General features: G+C 40.5%; 1 protein-coding gene across 10 annotated transcripts in view; it reads right to left on the bottom strand.

Annotated features, from left to right (window-relative positions):
• The window catches only part of stxbp5l (syntaxin binding protein 5L), a 116,108-nt gene that overhangs the window by 7,758 nt on the left and 93,870 nt on the right, over nucleotides 1–14,480 (bottom strand). For 2 of the 10 annotated variants that reach the window (XM_018681974.2, XM_018681972.2), the window contains 4 exons: nucleotides 12,879–12,983; nucleotides 9,673–9,726; nucleotides 6,765–6,944; nucleotides 534–635 (listed from right to left, as the gene is read on the bottom strand). The exons of 2 other annotated variants lie outside the window; for them this stretch is intronic. In XM_018681974.2, coding sequence (XP_018537490.1) covers nucleotides 534–635; nucleotides 6,765–6,944; nucleotides 9,673–9,726; nucleotides 12,879–12,983 — 441 coding nt within the window. The remainder of the gene's footprint in view (nucleotides 1–533; nucleotides 636–6,764; nucleotides 6,945–9,672; nucleotides 9,727–12,878; nucleotides 12,984–14,480) is intronic. 6 more of the 10 variants (XM_051070178.1, XM_051070176.1, XM_018681981.2 and 3 more) reach the window with 4 other exon arrangements.

Genomic DNA, 14,480 nt, shown 5'->3' on the forward strand with positions numbered 1-14,480 from the left:
TGCCTAGTGACACAGTCAGGATACACAGGACACACACACGCACAAACATATTTATAGACCCACACACACACATCAGAATGCACACACATACACATGCCGGCAGTTGCGCCAAATTCAAAAACTCCTTTAACTCTACTTGAGTGCTACCCATTCAGGTCCTCCATTGTGTACTTAAAGCCTCCATCATGAAAGCATTTCTGTATTGCTGCATTCCTGAATTATTCAAAGCCAGGCAATGTGCAGCACTGCATTCCCAACCAAATGTTACACAGAGTGCAGACTTTATGTAACAAGTCCAAATGGGTGCTGTATGCCAAAATATATATTGCTTGCAAACATACACTATGCACTGCTATATTATATACAAATATGGTATCACCCCACTCCTTTACCTCGGGGCAAGAAAACAAGCATTTCTAGGCATGTTTTAGACGAAACAGGGCCACAGGACGGACATACTGTCTGATGGACAGACAAACGTATATTAATCAGCAGGACAGTGGTTGATGGGTTTGTGGCCGAGGCCCCCTTACCTCTCTCACTCCAGCAGTAGGGGCTGGTGGTGTGGTGCTCATCGTGGGAGTACATAGTGACTCCGTGTAACTGCTGAAGCATTGCCCTCCTGGATGCATAACCTATTCATCCCCCACAACATGAACCCCATAGAACAAAACCACACCCGCCATGACCCAAAGAAACATATAGGCCACACACACACACACACACACACACACACACACACACACACACACAGCACACACAGCACACACAGCATAGCAGCCCAGCCAAGAAACAGACAAGATGGACAGATGAACAGCAGCACCAGAGAGTGAAAGAAAGGGAAAGAGAGAAAGATGTAACTGAGGGTGGAGAGACTCCTTCAAATATATACAGACAGAGGAATGTGGCTGAAAAAGAGAGTGCTTGACTAGGTTTCTGGTGGCCACACAATCTTTACTTGCATACCCAACTTCTCTCTGAACCACTTTTCAGCACTATCTGCTCAACTTAACATGTAGTTCCAGTGTGGCTGATGAAGAGCCACTGTACAGCGCTGTTGCACGATAACCAAATTTTTTAGACTGCTTTTTCTGATACTACTGCAAGTATAAACTTTTTTAGAGTTGATCCTAGTTTACAAACTGGTAACAAAACTGGTACAAAGGAGTCAAATACAGATCCCATTCGATACACGTGAGATGAAAACTCTAGCACAAATGAAGTTGTGTCTGGTTGTTTGTTTTTTTCTTTTGGTTTACCACAGTAGCAGAGCAGTTTCAACACATCTAGGTGTTTCAAAATTCTGGTATTGTGACAACACTGCTGTCCAATGCTGCTGCTGCTGGCAGCCACAAAGACAAAACAGCCTTTTGCTGTGAGTCTGGGAAGCAGCAGCTCAGTTTTGCTATGTGTCGCTGGGGTGTGTTTACGCTGTGTGACAGAGCCTGTGGGGTGCTGGCTAATGAAAGTCAGGCACAGTGGTACTCTGACAGGACACAGGGACCCCTGAAGGGGCCCTTACAGGGACCTGGAGGCAGGCGAGGCAGTGTCAGGGAGGTGATAAGGGAAGGCAAACAATCTGAAGCGGTGAGACAGACAGTCCTGGATTTATACAGTGGTACATGCACATACACTCACACACACTTTGGAGAGACAAGGACAGACACCTGGAGACTATGGTTAACTCCTATTCATATCTATTCACCACCACTGACTTTGAACAGAGCTTTGTGCTGAGTTTTGCTTTAGTACCAATTAACACATATAGATGTAAAAAAATTGATTTTTCAAGATTTGATTGTGTGCAAATCAGGAATTGAGTTTCACTATGGAGAAATTACACCTTCTCTTTCGATACTAACAAACAAATAAACTGATAACAACACACACTCTCTATCTTAAAACAACACAGCTACTACCAACTTTGTTACCAGGTATCATACAGTTGAATCTTCAATATTTTATAGGTGTGCTAACCTAGGCAGTATGCACATATTTACTGTACAATGAGTCTGGTTTCCACTGCCATTTCCCTTCTCTGTCTCCTCTCCCGTCATGCAGGCCTCATTAACATCGGCCTCTTCTCTTGCACTGCTTGTTGACCTTTAATTATTCCAGTGATCCTGCTGGGTTTTCACTGTGGTAACCAGTGCAACTGATAAACAACAGTGCCAAAGCTAGGCAACAGTCAGGGAATATGCACTGGTGTGCTGAGAAAAGCGAATGTTCCAGCATGATAAACACATGCTAAAGCTGCTGCAGACTATAGCTTTTCTTGATTTTTCAACTTATTTCCTCTTTATCACAGACATGTGACATACAAGTCATTATCACTCTGTCTATTTCACTTCAACAGTCAAGAGCAGCAAAAAGATATGGCTGAATATATCTCACCCAGGCACGCTGCCTTTTAAATTATGTATTATTTTGTGTGTCAAGTTGACATTTTGGTCAAAGGGTGGCACAAGAGGAAAGCTGGTAGTGTATCCTGATTGGAAAAGATGATAAGTAATAGCTGAGTAGACAGATCCATCAATTCAATCCAACCAATTTGCCAAAGATGCCTTTGAAATACAGCAGGATTTCACTGGGTCCAATATAAAATAAAGGGCTTAATGCACTAGGGTGTGTGCAGACAGCAAAACAACGATGACAATGTACAGCTTTCACTCTTAACACTACCCCGGAATGTTTGTCTCACACCCTATTTCAGCATAGAAATGCATTTGCCACACAAGACAAAGAACTCTCTTGTCATACCATATCAGATGTTGGATACTGATGACCACTGTAAATTGATTAAACACTATCTACCACTCAGGCACAGAGAGTCTAGGTAGTTATCCCTTAGACAGACGATAATGTGCTTCTTTGGTATCAGACAGGAGATGGAGATTTTTGTTTTTACTCTGCTAGCTTGCCAACAGTACTACGTGAAACATTGCAGTCCAGCTTGACAAAATAAAACTGGATTAACATTTTTTTTTTTACTGTTGTCTGACATTTTGAATTCTGCCTTTAGTTGCAAGTAAAGCTATTATTCAGTGGAGACCTAGGTGCAGTGTGTAGCTAAACAATGCCACAAGTAAATCACATCTGGGTTTAGTAATCAGGTGACATCCCTAGGTTGTCACAGCCTGGTGTATCTAGGTAACACAACCATACTAGCAGTGGCATACTTTCATGCCAACAGATCATAATGCCATGTTAATACAGCTTATGGTTTGTATAAAATTTCATGATAAATGACTCAAGAAGTCTGCCAAACTGTTTCTCATGGTTATAGATGCATTGAAACAACTGTGGAAAAGAACAATTTCTTCCATCGTCTGCACTGGTGTGGCTGATAATACAGGTGTAGTGCAGGCAGTGGCTTTAATAAAACATTCAGCTTATGCTAATGAAAAAATGCCTCCCTCTTCGCTCCAGGTCAATCACGTATAATGAGGGCGATAATGACGGCAGCACGAATCTAATTGCAGAATTGGTGTAAAAGGGTCAACTGTGACTCAACAAACACCACTGCACCTCGCCTGTTTATTATTTAACATCCATATTTTCCACCATCATACTTGTTAAAACTCTTTAAGGTTTGCAGAATGGACAAAATAAGTGTTGGCCCTTATTAGAAACATTCAGAACTATTTAGCACCGTACAGATGTGGAGAAAATATGATTTAGGAACATAATCTTACTTGCAACTGCAAACATCTGCAACTGATGTCTGTTTTGGTCTGATGTTTGTGCAGGGTGGTTACAGTGGTGACACTTTGGTTAGTGCCACAGTGTGGAGTTTTCTATGGAGAGATTAGCCTGTTGTGACCTGACTGTGACTTTCTGTTAATGTGAGAAAGCCCAAACTAAAAGCAAATACAAGCAGGACCTGCCCAGCCAGAGCTTTCCAGGAAGTGTACCTGCCTAAGGGGCAAAAGTTTATATATGATGCATCAGCATTACATGAAAGCAGTGCTGGTGGTGGTACTGCACATAGTGGGATCTATAATGAGATGATCATGAAGACTTTGACTGACATACATGGAAATGTTCTTATAGCTGATATGTAGCTGCTCTCTTTATGGCAATCTACTGCTTGAGGTGGCAAAGTAAATTTTCACATTTTCCACACTTTAAATTATAGCTGTTAAGTGTTAAACAACTTCTCTGCCTTCCAGGGCTAATTATCATGTCTGTCGGTTTTCATGAATCATCAGCTTTGGCCAGTGTCTGCCATCCTCACTTTTATTTCCAGCACCCTCAAAAACAAACAAACAATTGAATGAAAGACAACCAGCTAAGTGAGTCATTGTAAAGACTACAAGTACAGTTATGTTTAATTAACAAACAAGCCTGGTGATATTTTGCTGTGGCTTTTTCAACCCAAAAAATATATCTAGTTCGGAAAGGCCAGAGAGATAAATAAGACACCATTACAGGAGAATGTCAGGAGCCCTGTTAAGATGAAAATGTGTCTCACTTTTGTTTAAGTGGGAGGATATTGTTTATTCAAAGTCAATAGATGTCCCACAGTGGTGTCTTGACGTCTGTCACCTGGCAGTGACAGAAGTGCTAAGATTTCATACATATTGTGCAATTAAATGTTCTTGCACAACCCTGGCAGAGGCCATTTTTCGGTGTCAGCTCTGAGGTCAATATCTGAAAATTAGACTGCATGGAGTGTCATTTTAAGTCCTCACTTGACAGCACATTATTTTATCTGCTTTTTTGCTTCAGCTGTCACTTATTCTGTACAGGAAGAACGGCAAAATATACCCAACAACAAGCCTATGTATCAAATGTTGAAAATAAGAAAGACGTTTTATTAAGATGTTCAGATTAGCAGGTCATAATATAGAAATAGAGTGGCTATAAAGCACTGAAAATCTTTTGGCATCGCACACACAGAGACAGAGCAACACATGCACACACTCACAAATGCACACATCCCCTTTTATCACACACAAAGCTGCATGAACACACACACACACACACACACACAGATTTCCACACTGATCATGGGGACACAAATCCTACTTCTACTGTAAGTCAAAGTTAGGGTATGAATATTGGAAGAAAATGGAAAAAAGTAAATGTCAGATCTGTTGATGAGAGTGTAATCATGCTTGAATGGCTGTCCTATACTACTAATTCACCTCTTTTATCCATGTGCATACTGAAATGGGTCATTTGAAACTTGAAAGTGAATGTTCTGGCAATTGCAATGTAAAGACGTTGTATATACTCACTCACAGACACATAAACTAAATAAAGATAGGTGAACTGCCTCCCTGGGCTCAAAGTTTTGTGGAAATGAGAAAGTTGGAAGGTGTGGCCACAAACCCCCTGTGTGCTCTGTTGGCTAATTTTCGACATACAAAAGATCCAGAATCTATTTATGAGAAGAGAAAGAAATACTAAAGAAAAAAGGCAAAAAATTACGTCACCTTACTATGACTGGATGGAGAAACATTCATTGTTAACACATCAGTGCTGCTTTTAAAGTCAAAGATGCACAAAAAAGAAAAAGAAAGGAAGGCACTGACGAAGTAAAAATCAACTGGCTAAAACAATTAAAATTGAACCAACCTTCAGCGCTGGGACATGGTCGACACAGGCAACAGTATTAAGGGACACAATGCAAGGGCTATTTCTTGCATCCTGTAGTCCAAATGTAAGGTGATGCTAATGCAAGCTGCAGAGATATATGTTTAAAGTAGCAAAGTAGCTCAAACACTGGTGCTGTTAGTGTGAACATATGGCAGCAATAGTGATCGTGTTTATCTGGTAAGTCACTCTGTTAGTAGATCCCCAGTTACGTCAGTGTGCAAATGCATCATCTAAAAATTTCATTCATAATTAATATAATCTGCTGTGACTGTTCACATTTTGGAGGACATTAACCACTCACTAAACCTCATCCCTTTTGTTGACTGCTGCAACACTCGTCAAACTTGCATTGCACAAATGCAGTTCACAATAGTTTTGTTAGCAGACTTACCACTCAAAATTCTTAGTAATTTCTGAAACAATGGGTCTGACTGAAATGACAATCATCACTGCCAGATTTTATCAGCAGAAGCTTGCTAACTAATTAAGCTAACGTTAACTCTATACGTTAGTTGACATTTTGACATTTTCATCCAACTAATCTTAAGTTGAGAATCTTCTCTGGGGGGTCTTCAATATACACAAGTTACTACTGCAGCTGACTACTGTATGCTGTAATCTAATTAGCTGGGCATGCTTATAATTGCAGTTTACATTAGAGACAAAACACTGTTTAATCTGTTCCTTTCACTTTTTCCCTTATGTTTTATGTTATGTAAAGGCTGAAAAAGACACCAACATCTAAAATGTTTAGACTGTGAGTATTGCTCTCGCTACTGCACCATGTGTATTGCTTCTACATGTAGAGAAATCCATCCACAGACCAGTAGTGACTTGTTATGGTTGCTAAGCTTTGACTGGGCAATCACTGCTCGGGGCAAGGTTTTAGCAAACAGGCTAATGTTAAATGTTTAAATCACGCATCTGCAAATAATTCATTCATTCATAATTCAACGGCTGATTTCCTTAACACTCCTGACACCTACAGCATGATTTCAGTTTTTATGCTGCTAACTTGCATTAGCATACGCTTGCCTTGTGTTAACTATGTATCAGGCCTTAATCCACTTACCCCAAGGTGAGAGGATGGCATGCACTTGTTGGGTGGGAGGGCATGTTAAAGAGGTTTAGGGATGGGAGTTGGGAAGACAAGCACACACCTTCAGTGTGGGACACAGGCAAAGAGATCTCCATGCAAGCAGCAGACTGGGCCTTGCGGAAGGGCGGTCGGCCAGGGCCTCTGCGGGTAAGCCGTGGTCCCTCGGGACCCATTGGGACTCGAGGCTTCCCCGCCGAGCAGGGCTGGGAGGTGGGGCTAGTGCAATGTCCATTGACATGATCTGTAACAATGGCAAAGCATTAGCAAACAATACAAAGAGGGAAATAATGAAACTTTCAAACCTATTCTAATCCATTACTGCAATATCCATCATCATAAGTCATTTAGTCCAATAATGAGCAATGAAATCTTGCTTTAATCAAAACAAAGGAAAACTCTGCCAATCAGGGGAGAGAATTTTACTTATTTACAATGCAGTTTTAACTGTTTAAAGGAAATAGCTGGAGATTTCTGACCGTGTTGAGAGGTTTTTCTATCTGTTTAAAAAATGCTGATTTAATACTCCAGTAGTACACTACATGACATATGAAGATGGACATTTTTGCAGTGTTAGAGAAGCAAGCTGATGTTGAAAATCAGACTGTCAATAAGAAAGATGGTAGTGAGGGGAGAGAGGGAAGGCAAGAGTGAGTGACAAAGAGTTGGAGAGTGGTTTGAAGTAAATAAGAGCAGGGAGGAGAAAAAAAATGCTAGGGCAAAAGAAAAGAGAGTAAAATGTAGAGGGAAATTTTGAGTGCAGTTTCATCCAGTTTGTGCCAGGAAAGAGATATGAAAATCAAAAGAAAAGAAAACAGGCTTCTTTCATCTCCACTTTGTTTCTTTTTTCCCTTTGTGAATTGTTAAAGAACATTGTATTTAGCAGAAACTATTTATTTCTTTTGAAGGCCAGGAGCTTTATGGTATTACTAGCTGTAACAAAAAGCTACAAATGAAGATCAAAGGAATAGAAAAGAATATAAAAACTCTAATATGTTTTTGATTCTAATGCAAATTAGTACTCTGCTTTAGTTGGCTGGACTACACCATCAGCTACAGATGGTGCTGACAGGTAGCACTTGTTACTTTCTGGAATTGCAGCTTTACATGGTGTCCCCTCAGGGACTTTGTTGGATGATTTGTCCTTACATTATTTTGTACTTGCTTGTGTGTGAGTGTGTGTTTGTTTAGAGCCAAACCATATTAATGAGATAAAGAAAATCAAAGCAAGATTGTGTGGACTGGGTGTGCTCTCTCACTCTCCAGTTCTTTGTTGCCCTCAGTGTAACTGGCAAGACAAAAAGCTGCCAAGACAGCCGTAATTAACAACTTCATGATACCAAATGCCTGAGTACTCCCATTTTCACTTATCTCGAGTGAAGAGTAAATACAGAGGTGCCCTTTTCTCTAATGACATCTCTGTGGTGGTAAATCTAAAGTTAAAATGATTTGGGGTTGACAGGATGATGTGATCAAAGCATTCCATATTTTTTATTACCTTTCCACCCTCAATCTCCTCTGTGTAGAAACTCATGAAGCATGAGGATAAACAGCACTGTGCTAAATGGTAAAAACAATAGGCAGTGACCCCTCCTCATTTGGCACTGATCACATCTGTCATACTAAATCCAGTCTCCTGTTCACATGGTTGATGCTCAAATGATTCAATTTCAAAGTGAAGATGAAAAGCTCTGGGGTGCCACCCAGTCTGCGTGCAACACTTACAGAGTTTCACAGCAGGACAGGCCGAGGCAATGCAGGCATTGAAAACTGAATGTAATATTGGGCCAACCAATGTGAGAGTTGCGTGACGCCATCACTGTGCCTCTGTCTTAATGTTTTGGTGTTATGAATTGCCAGAGATGCAGCCAATCAGTCAATTGTCCTGAAATGTCCTGAGGGAAACTACATAGCAGAAAGAATGGCACTGTATCCTCACACACACACTCAACACACTGGTTACTGCACACACTCACACACACACACACTCTCACACAGGCACACACGTGCCCACTCACAAGAGAATTACTCTCTATAACAGACTGTTCCGACAAAAAACCCATATTCCTGAGAGTACAAGATTAATTAACATGTATTCTTCCCTTTTTTACTGACAACATACATTCTCTTGACAATGGGGAATGTGTGAACCTTACAGGAAATTTAATGAGCTTAAAATGCTCTCTTGTTAATGATACTAAATGTGATCAGACACACAAAGTTGGTGTTTTCCAAGTTTTTTTCATTTTTTAAAAATCTGAATCAGAAGTGCTGCAAAAAGAAATAAAAGAAAAAAAGTTTTTTATACCTGTCACATAACAAAGAGTTATTAAATGAGGCAAGTCACAGGAATAAGCACTGGCACATTTTGTCTAAAAGAAGCAGAAGTTTTTAGAGGGGACAGCATGTGTGACACTGCAGAAGCAGAACAAAGAGAAACCTGAGATTGTGATGTGTATGTAGAATTCATGTAGCAGATATTGGGGGGGGCAGTATCTGTAATGCAGATGATCCAGTTAAAATGGAAAGAAGACTGCTTAAGAGAGAAATGATCCAGTTAATGAGAGAGGTAGCGAGTGATCCAATCACTGTAGAGCAAGGCTGTTAATGGAGGAAAGGTTGTGTAAAATCAGAAGATGGTCCAATCATGACAAGCGATAGAAGGCCTCAAGTTTAAACATGGGCATGAGTTACAAATCACCTTTATAAACACTTGCAAAATGTAGAGGAAACAAATACAGAAGATTTAAATCAAAATACATTAAAGGGGAAAAATGGACAAAGACGTCAGGCCGACAGTCTCATGGGCTGGTTGAAAAGGAGGAGAGAGTGACAAGTAAACTGAAAGAATAAAATCTGAATGAGAATAAAAACTACCAAAGTAACATTAAAGCCTAGAAAATGTGACAAAAGAAGAAACTAAATGACTCAAAGGAAATCAAGTGAAAACTGCGGGCTTTCGCCTACCGTACCAAGATCAGTCTTAAGATCTGTTGGCAGACTTAACTTTCTGCCGGGTCCCTTTACTGAAACAAAAGAATAGGAAACAAAGCACCAGTTAATCCTTTCAAATAAAAAAATGATGAATAAAAAACTAAAAAAATAAGAAAAACAAAGTAGGTGTAATCTAAGTCAAAGAATGACAAACAAAAGTGCAAAACAAACCAAAAAAAAAAAAAAAAAAAAAATCAAACCAAACGAAATGGAAATTACTCAAATGAACAATGAACCAGAACATGCAAGTTGGTGCAGTTGCGCATGGCAGGCACATTTCAAAATGCATGCTCCATTGTTGTCCCAGGCCAGTGGAGCAGGGGTTATCTTTTCTTACAACTACTGCTTATTGACTTGTTGAGTTGCAACAAGGCAAGGCATATTTGAATTTACTCTGGCTTATGCACATTTTAAAAATCTGATTAACCTTGACCAAGGTCTGTCCTGAAATGTGTCAGTTTTGCATTTTCTAAGGCCTGGGATGTCTAACATGGAAGCACAAACAAACAGTGACACCACAGGGTGTCAATACAAAAATCACAGTCAGACACTGGAGGCAAAAAAATAACTTGTTTAAACATTTTGCAAGCATTTTGCAGTAAGTAGAGAACTGCAAAGGTCGAAGTTGAGATGTTATGACCCAGTTTCCCTCTCAAAAAGAAGGCAAAAGTTCATTGTTTCTTTTGTTAACTTGATATGTGGAAGACATAGGATGGTGTTTACATGATGCTTGATTTTAAGACCATGTAGAAAACAGCATGACCATGAATTTATATTCTATATAATTGTGACCATTTTAATATTACTTTAGATCTTGGTGCATCAAAGGAAAAGAAGTAGGTTCAGCAGAGGACGTGGCACCGGCTGGAGGAAATGGCAGAACTTTTCTGTTTGTTTGTTTTAAATCTACATTAATGGAATACAGTTCATTCCTTTTATACAGTTTATTTGCTATGAAGGACCATGGAGGCAGCTAAGTATCACAGGTCATTTTGAGGAAAAACATATTTCCTTTATTGCAGAGGAGGAAATTAGGGTGGTGTGGTGCTCTAATTGAATTTCTCAATCAATTAATTTCTTTTTTTTTTTCCAGGAACAAGTAAAGCCTTTCAGATTAGTTTTGCTAATGAGATAACAGATGAGCTCTGCGTGTGTGTGTGTGTGTATGTGTGTGTGTGTTCATAATAAACCATGGGGACCAGATGCTGTTGTAACCATATAAACTGTGCAGTGTTAGGGATACGACGACAGAGAAAATGTTCTCATTATAAACCTGTTTCACACAGATGGTTCCTCTGTTTAACAGCTCAGTGGTTACATTAACAGTTCATAAAATTTTCATTGTGAATATGAACAATACCCAACCATACTTACACATTATTACATGGTTTTTTACTACATGCTCACTGAACCTATATACTAACTTTGGTCAGCTGAAGCAACATCACTGTCAACTTCACCAGGTCTGTGTTGATTAATAATATTATCACTGTAATTTATGTGCATTCTTTTCATGGCCGGAATACTCTTAATTCCAAGTCTGGTATATTGTTGTTTACATGACAGTATTATAAGACATTTATGACAACAGTTCATGTTGGGCGAGCACCATTCATCATCTCAGCACTACATACGTCACGTCATGATCTGCTCATGTAGGGTTCCCAACAAAAAACAAAAAGTAAAATGTTATTTTAAGCCTTTTAAAGGTGTTTTATGACCCCATGGGTGTCTGCTTTCTCCTGGGAAAGACAAAGCATTTGCCTGGGGCAAAGCTGATGTTTAAATCCAACATTTCCACAGAATGTACTGCCCCGCTTTGCACTGTTTCTCCTCTGTGCTGGCCTATAACAGGTGAGAACTTTAGCTTTCTGACAGACAGCAGACACTAGTGAGACAACGAATGTACCAAAATACCTTTGATGATGAAACACTGGATTAAGTGCTGGACTGAGAGGTAAAAAATAACAGTTTTGATTTTTACTGAGGTCTACACAGGAAATACTATTCGACTGAATTATAGTGACACATGGAATGCTGAGATCCCAAATGGGGCTTATGTTGGACTTGATTAGGCCACAACACTGATAAACGCACAAAGCAAGCTGTAGTAATTTTTTATCAGCTCCGCAGCTGGCCACAGTGTGGGCACCATGCAGTTAGTTAGAGATGAGACAGTGATGAATGTTAGAGGGGAGGACAACAAGATGAGATTGTGGGTTTATTGACACACAGTCAGAGACACACGATTAGAGACATTCTGAGTGCCACGGTCTGCTCAAGCAGCATGTTGTCCTTCAGCGACAAAGATGTGTGCCAGTGGAGGCACAACAATTAAGAATGAAGCACTAGAGGCTCTGACAAGTAAGGAGAAGTACCCAGGTGTAATACAACTCCTTCCTCTTCCAAAGCCTGCCTGCCTTGCAGCATTGCTGAATGATGAAGGATCCAAGGTCAATGCCCAGATCTGGCACATAAAACAAACATGACAACATCTACCCCCCTGCAGCTGGGGCAGAGAGACAATGCAACACCAGCAGTCATCTGCACAAAAGCATGGAGCATATATTGACAAAGCAGCAGCACACAGTCTACTCCTAGGAACACAGTCCCTGTCAGCTTGTTTACACTGCAAGCAACGTGGTTGATGGGTCAACCTGTTCTGACCGATCGTGGGGTGAAAAGATCCAATTTCATTTGGGTAATGAACTGCATCTATAAACATTCTGATTATGAAAAAAATGTGTTTTATTTTATTTTGAGATTAAGTGGACAATTTTATTATATATCTTATTTACTTCCCATTTTCTGCCACCTTTGAGAGCCCAAATCCATACACACTGTAGTCCTTGTCACTGCTAGCTGTTAACCAACCAGTAAGAGTCACCAGTGCAGCAACAAAGACAATAACCCTATTCCCACCCACCACCTGTGTGCCTACCCCACCAAAAATAATATTGTAAGGCTTGTGTAAGGAATAAAAGGGCCTCTGGTGTCTTGCTGATAGTGTTGCTCACAGTGTGGAAGCAGAGTTAGCATGCAAGGTGCAACATCAAATCAACCACCTGTCCAAAAAACAACCCAATCGCATTTCCCTCCCTTATTGCATTGTTGCCATTAAAATAAAAACCACAAGCAGATGTCCATGAAGAGGCTGAGATCTGTGAGACATCCCTCCTCTTACCATTGTCCAGTAAGTAAAAGACTGGACTGCAGTGGCTGGCTCTCAGACTGGCCACAGGCTCTGGCAGGATGCGTGGGTCATTGTGAAGGGAGGTTGGGTAATGAACTGGAATAGGAGATCCGACAGAACAGACAGACTTTTCAGGGCAACAGGGGAGAGACAAACACAGTGGGTGAACTAGAGAGAGAAGATTCTTAGAAGTAACAGGGAGGAAAACAGTTGTGAGGTTATGAAAACAAAAATGTTAATAAGAAGGTAAATGACAACATTATTCCACCAGGAATATAACTAGGGATGCTCCGATACCACTTTTTTCCAAACCAATACCGATACTTGGATCTGAGTACTTGCCGATACTGAGTAGCGATACAAGTACTTATTAATGCCATTACACTTGGTACATTTGCTTGAAAACATGTTTTATTTTCATCAGATATTGTTTCATTCTCTGGCTGTAAGAAATTGCTGTGACTGACATTTGAACATTTCATTATGTATGGCACTGCCACACATTTTACTCAAATAGAAGTACTATTAAAGTACTGTTATTGACATTTTAGCATTCAACTGCATCTTTTTTTAACAAACAGAATATCTTCAAGGCAGGAGTAGGCTAAGGCGGAATGTTTAAAATGTCCAACTATTTTCCGTCCGACTGCCACAGCATCAGCCACGCTCCTCTGTGCTAAAAGCCCCTCATTAATTAATTAGCCCTCGACGCACTGGCAGGTTCGGGAGTCCAGCGTCACTCATGGCTTTGATCATGTTTTTTACATTATCACGTAGCACAACGTGAACAGAACTTTTAGGGACCCCCCCATGTCTGAAGCATGTCATCAAACACACCTGCGATAGCTTGGCTGGTGTGCGAACCCCTAAACTGTTTTGCATGCAGGACAACTCTTCACGGAGTAAAATCCTCATCAATCTGCTGTGCAGTTAAACTGATGAGGGACACCGGGCTAACGCTGCTCATCCAAATATCAGTGGTGAAGCTGAGGGCCGAAATGTCTTGCAACAGGCTGCGGATGTGCCTCTTCACAAAGTCGTGTAGCTTTGGCAACACTGTGTCAGTGATGTGGTGTCGGCTAGGGATCTCATACCTCGGCTCCGTACGCTGAGAAGACGTCTAAATCCCATAATATCAACAACTGAAAATGGCTGGTCATCAAGAGCAATGTACTGGGTCAGAGCCTCTGCTATTTTCACTGTGCACAGGTTGTCTCTTAACATCATCTCAACATTGTCACCATCATCCACTGTGAAATACCTCCACACTGCTGACATTGCTCCTCTGTGCTCTCACTTAGCACCTGACTGCCCAAGTGAACATCACGCTGCCGTAAAGTGGTATCGGAACACTTTTACGAGTACGAGTACAGGAACAGGGTATCGGACCTGATACCTGATACTGGTATAGGTATCGGTGCATCCCTAAATATAACCATATATAACCATGTTTTTTTACAAGCACAACTACTACTATCACGAACAACAGTGCTGCTACTACTACTACTACTATAACTACTACTACTACTACTTTTAATACAACCTGAACACCACTATTTCAAACAACACTAGAACCCCTTCTAACTTTCATAG

The sequence above is a fragment of the Lates calcarifer genome, linkage group LG1, assembly GCF_001640805.2.
Source record: "Lates calcarifer isolate ASB-BC8 linkage group LG1, TLL_Latcal_v3, whole genome shotgun sequence".
In the NCBI taxonomy this organism is placed as follows: domain Eukaryota; kingdom Metazoa; phylum Chordata; class Actinopteri; family Centropomidae; genus Lates; species Lates calcarifer.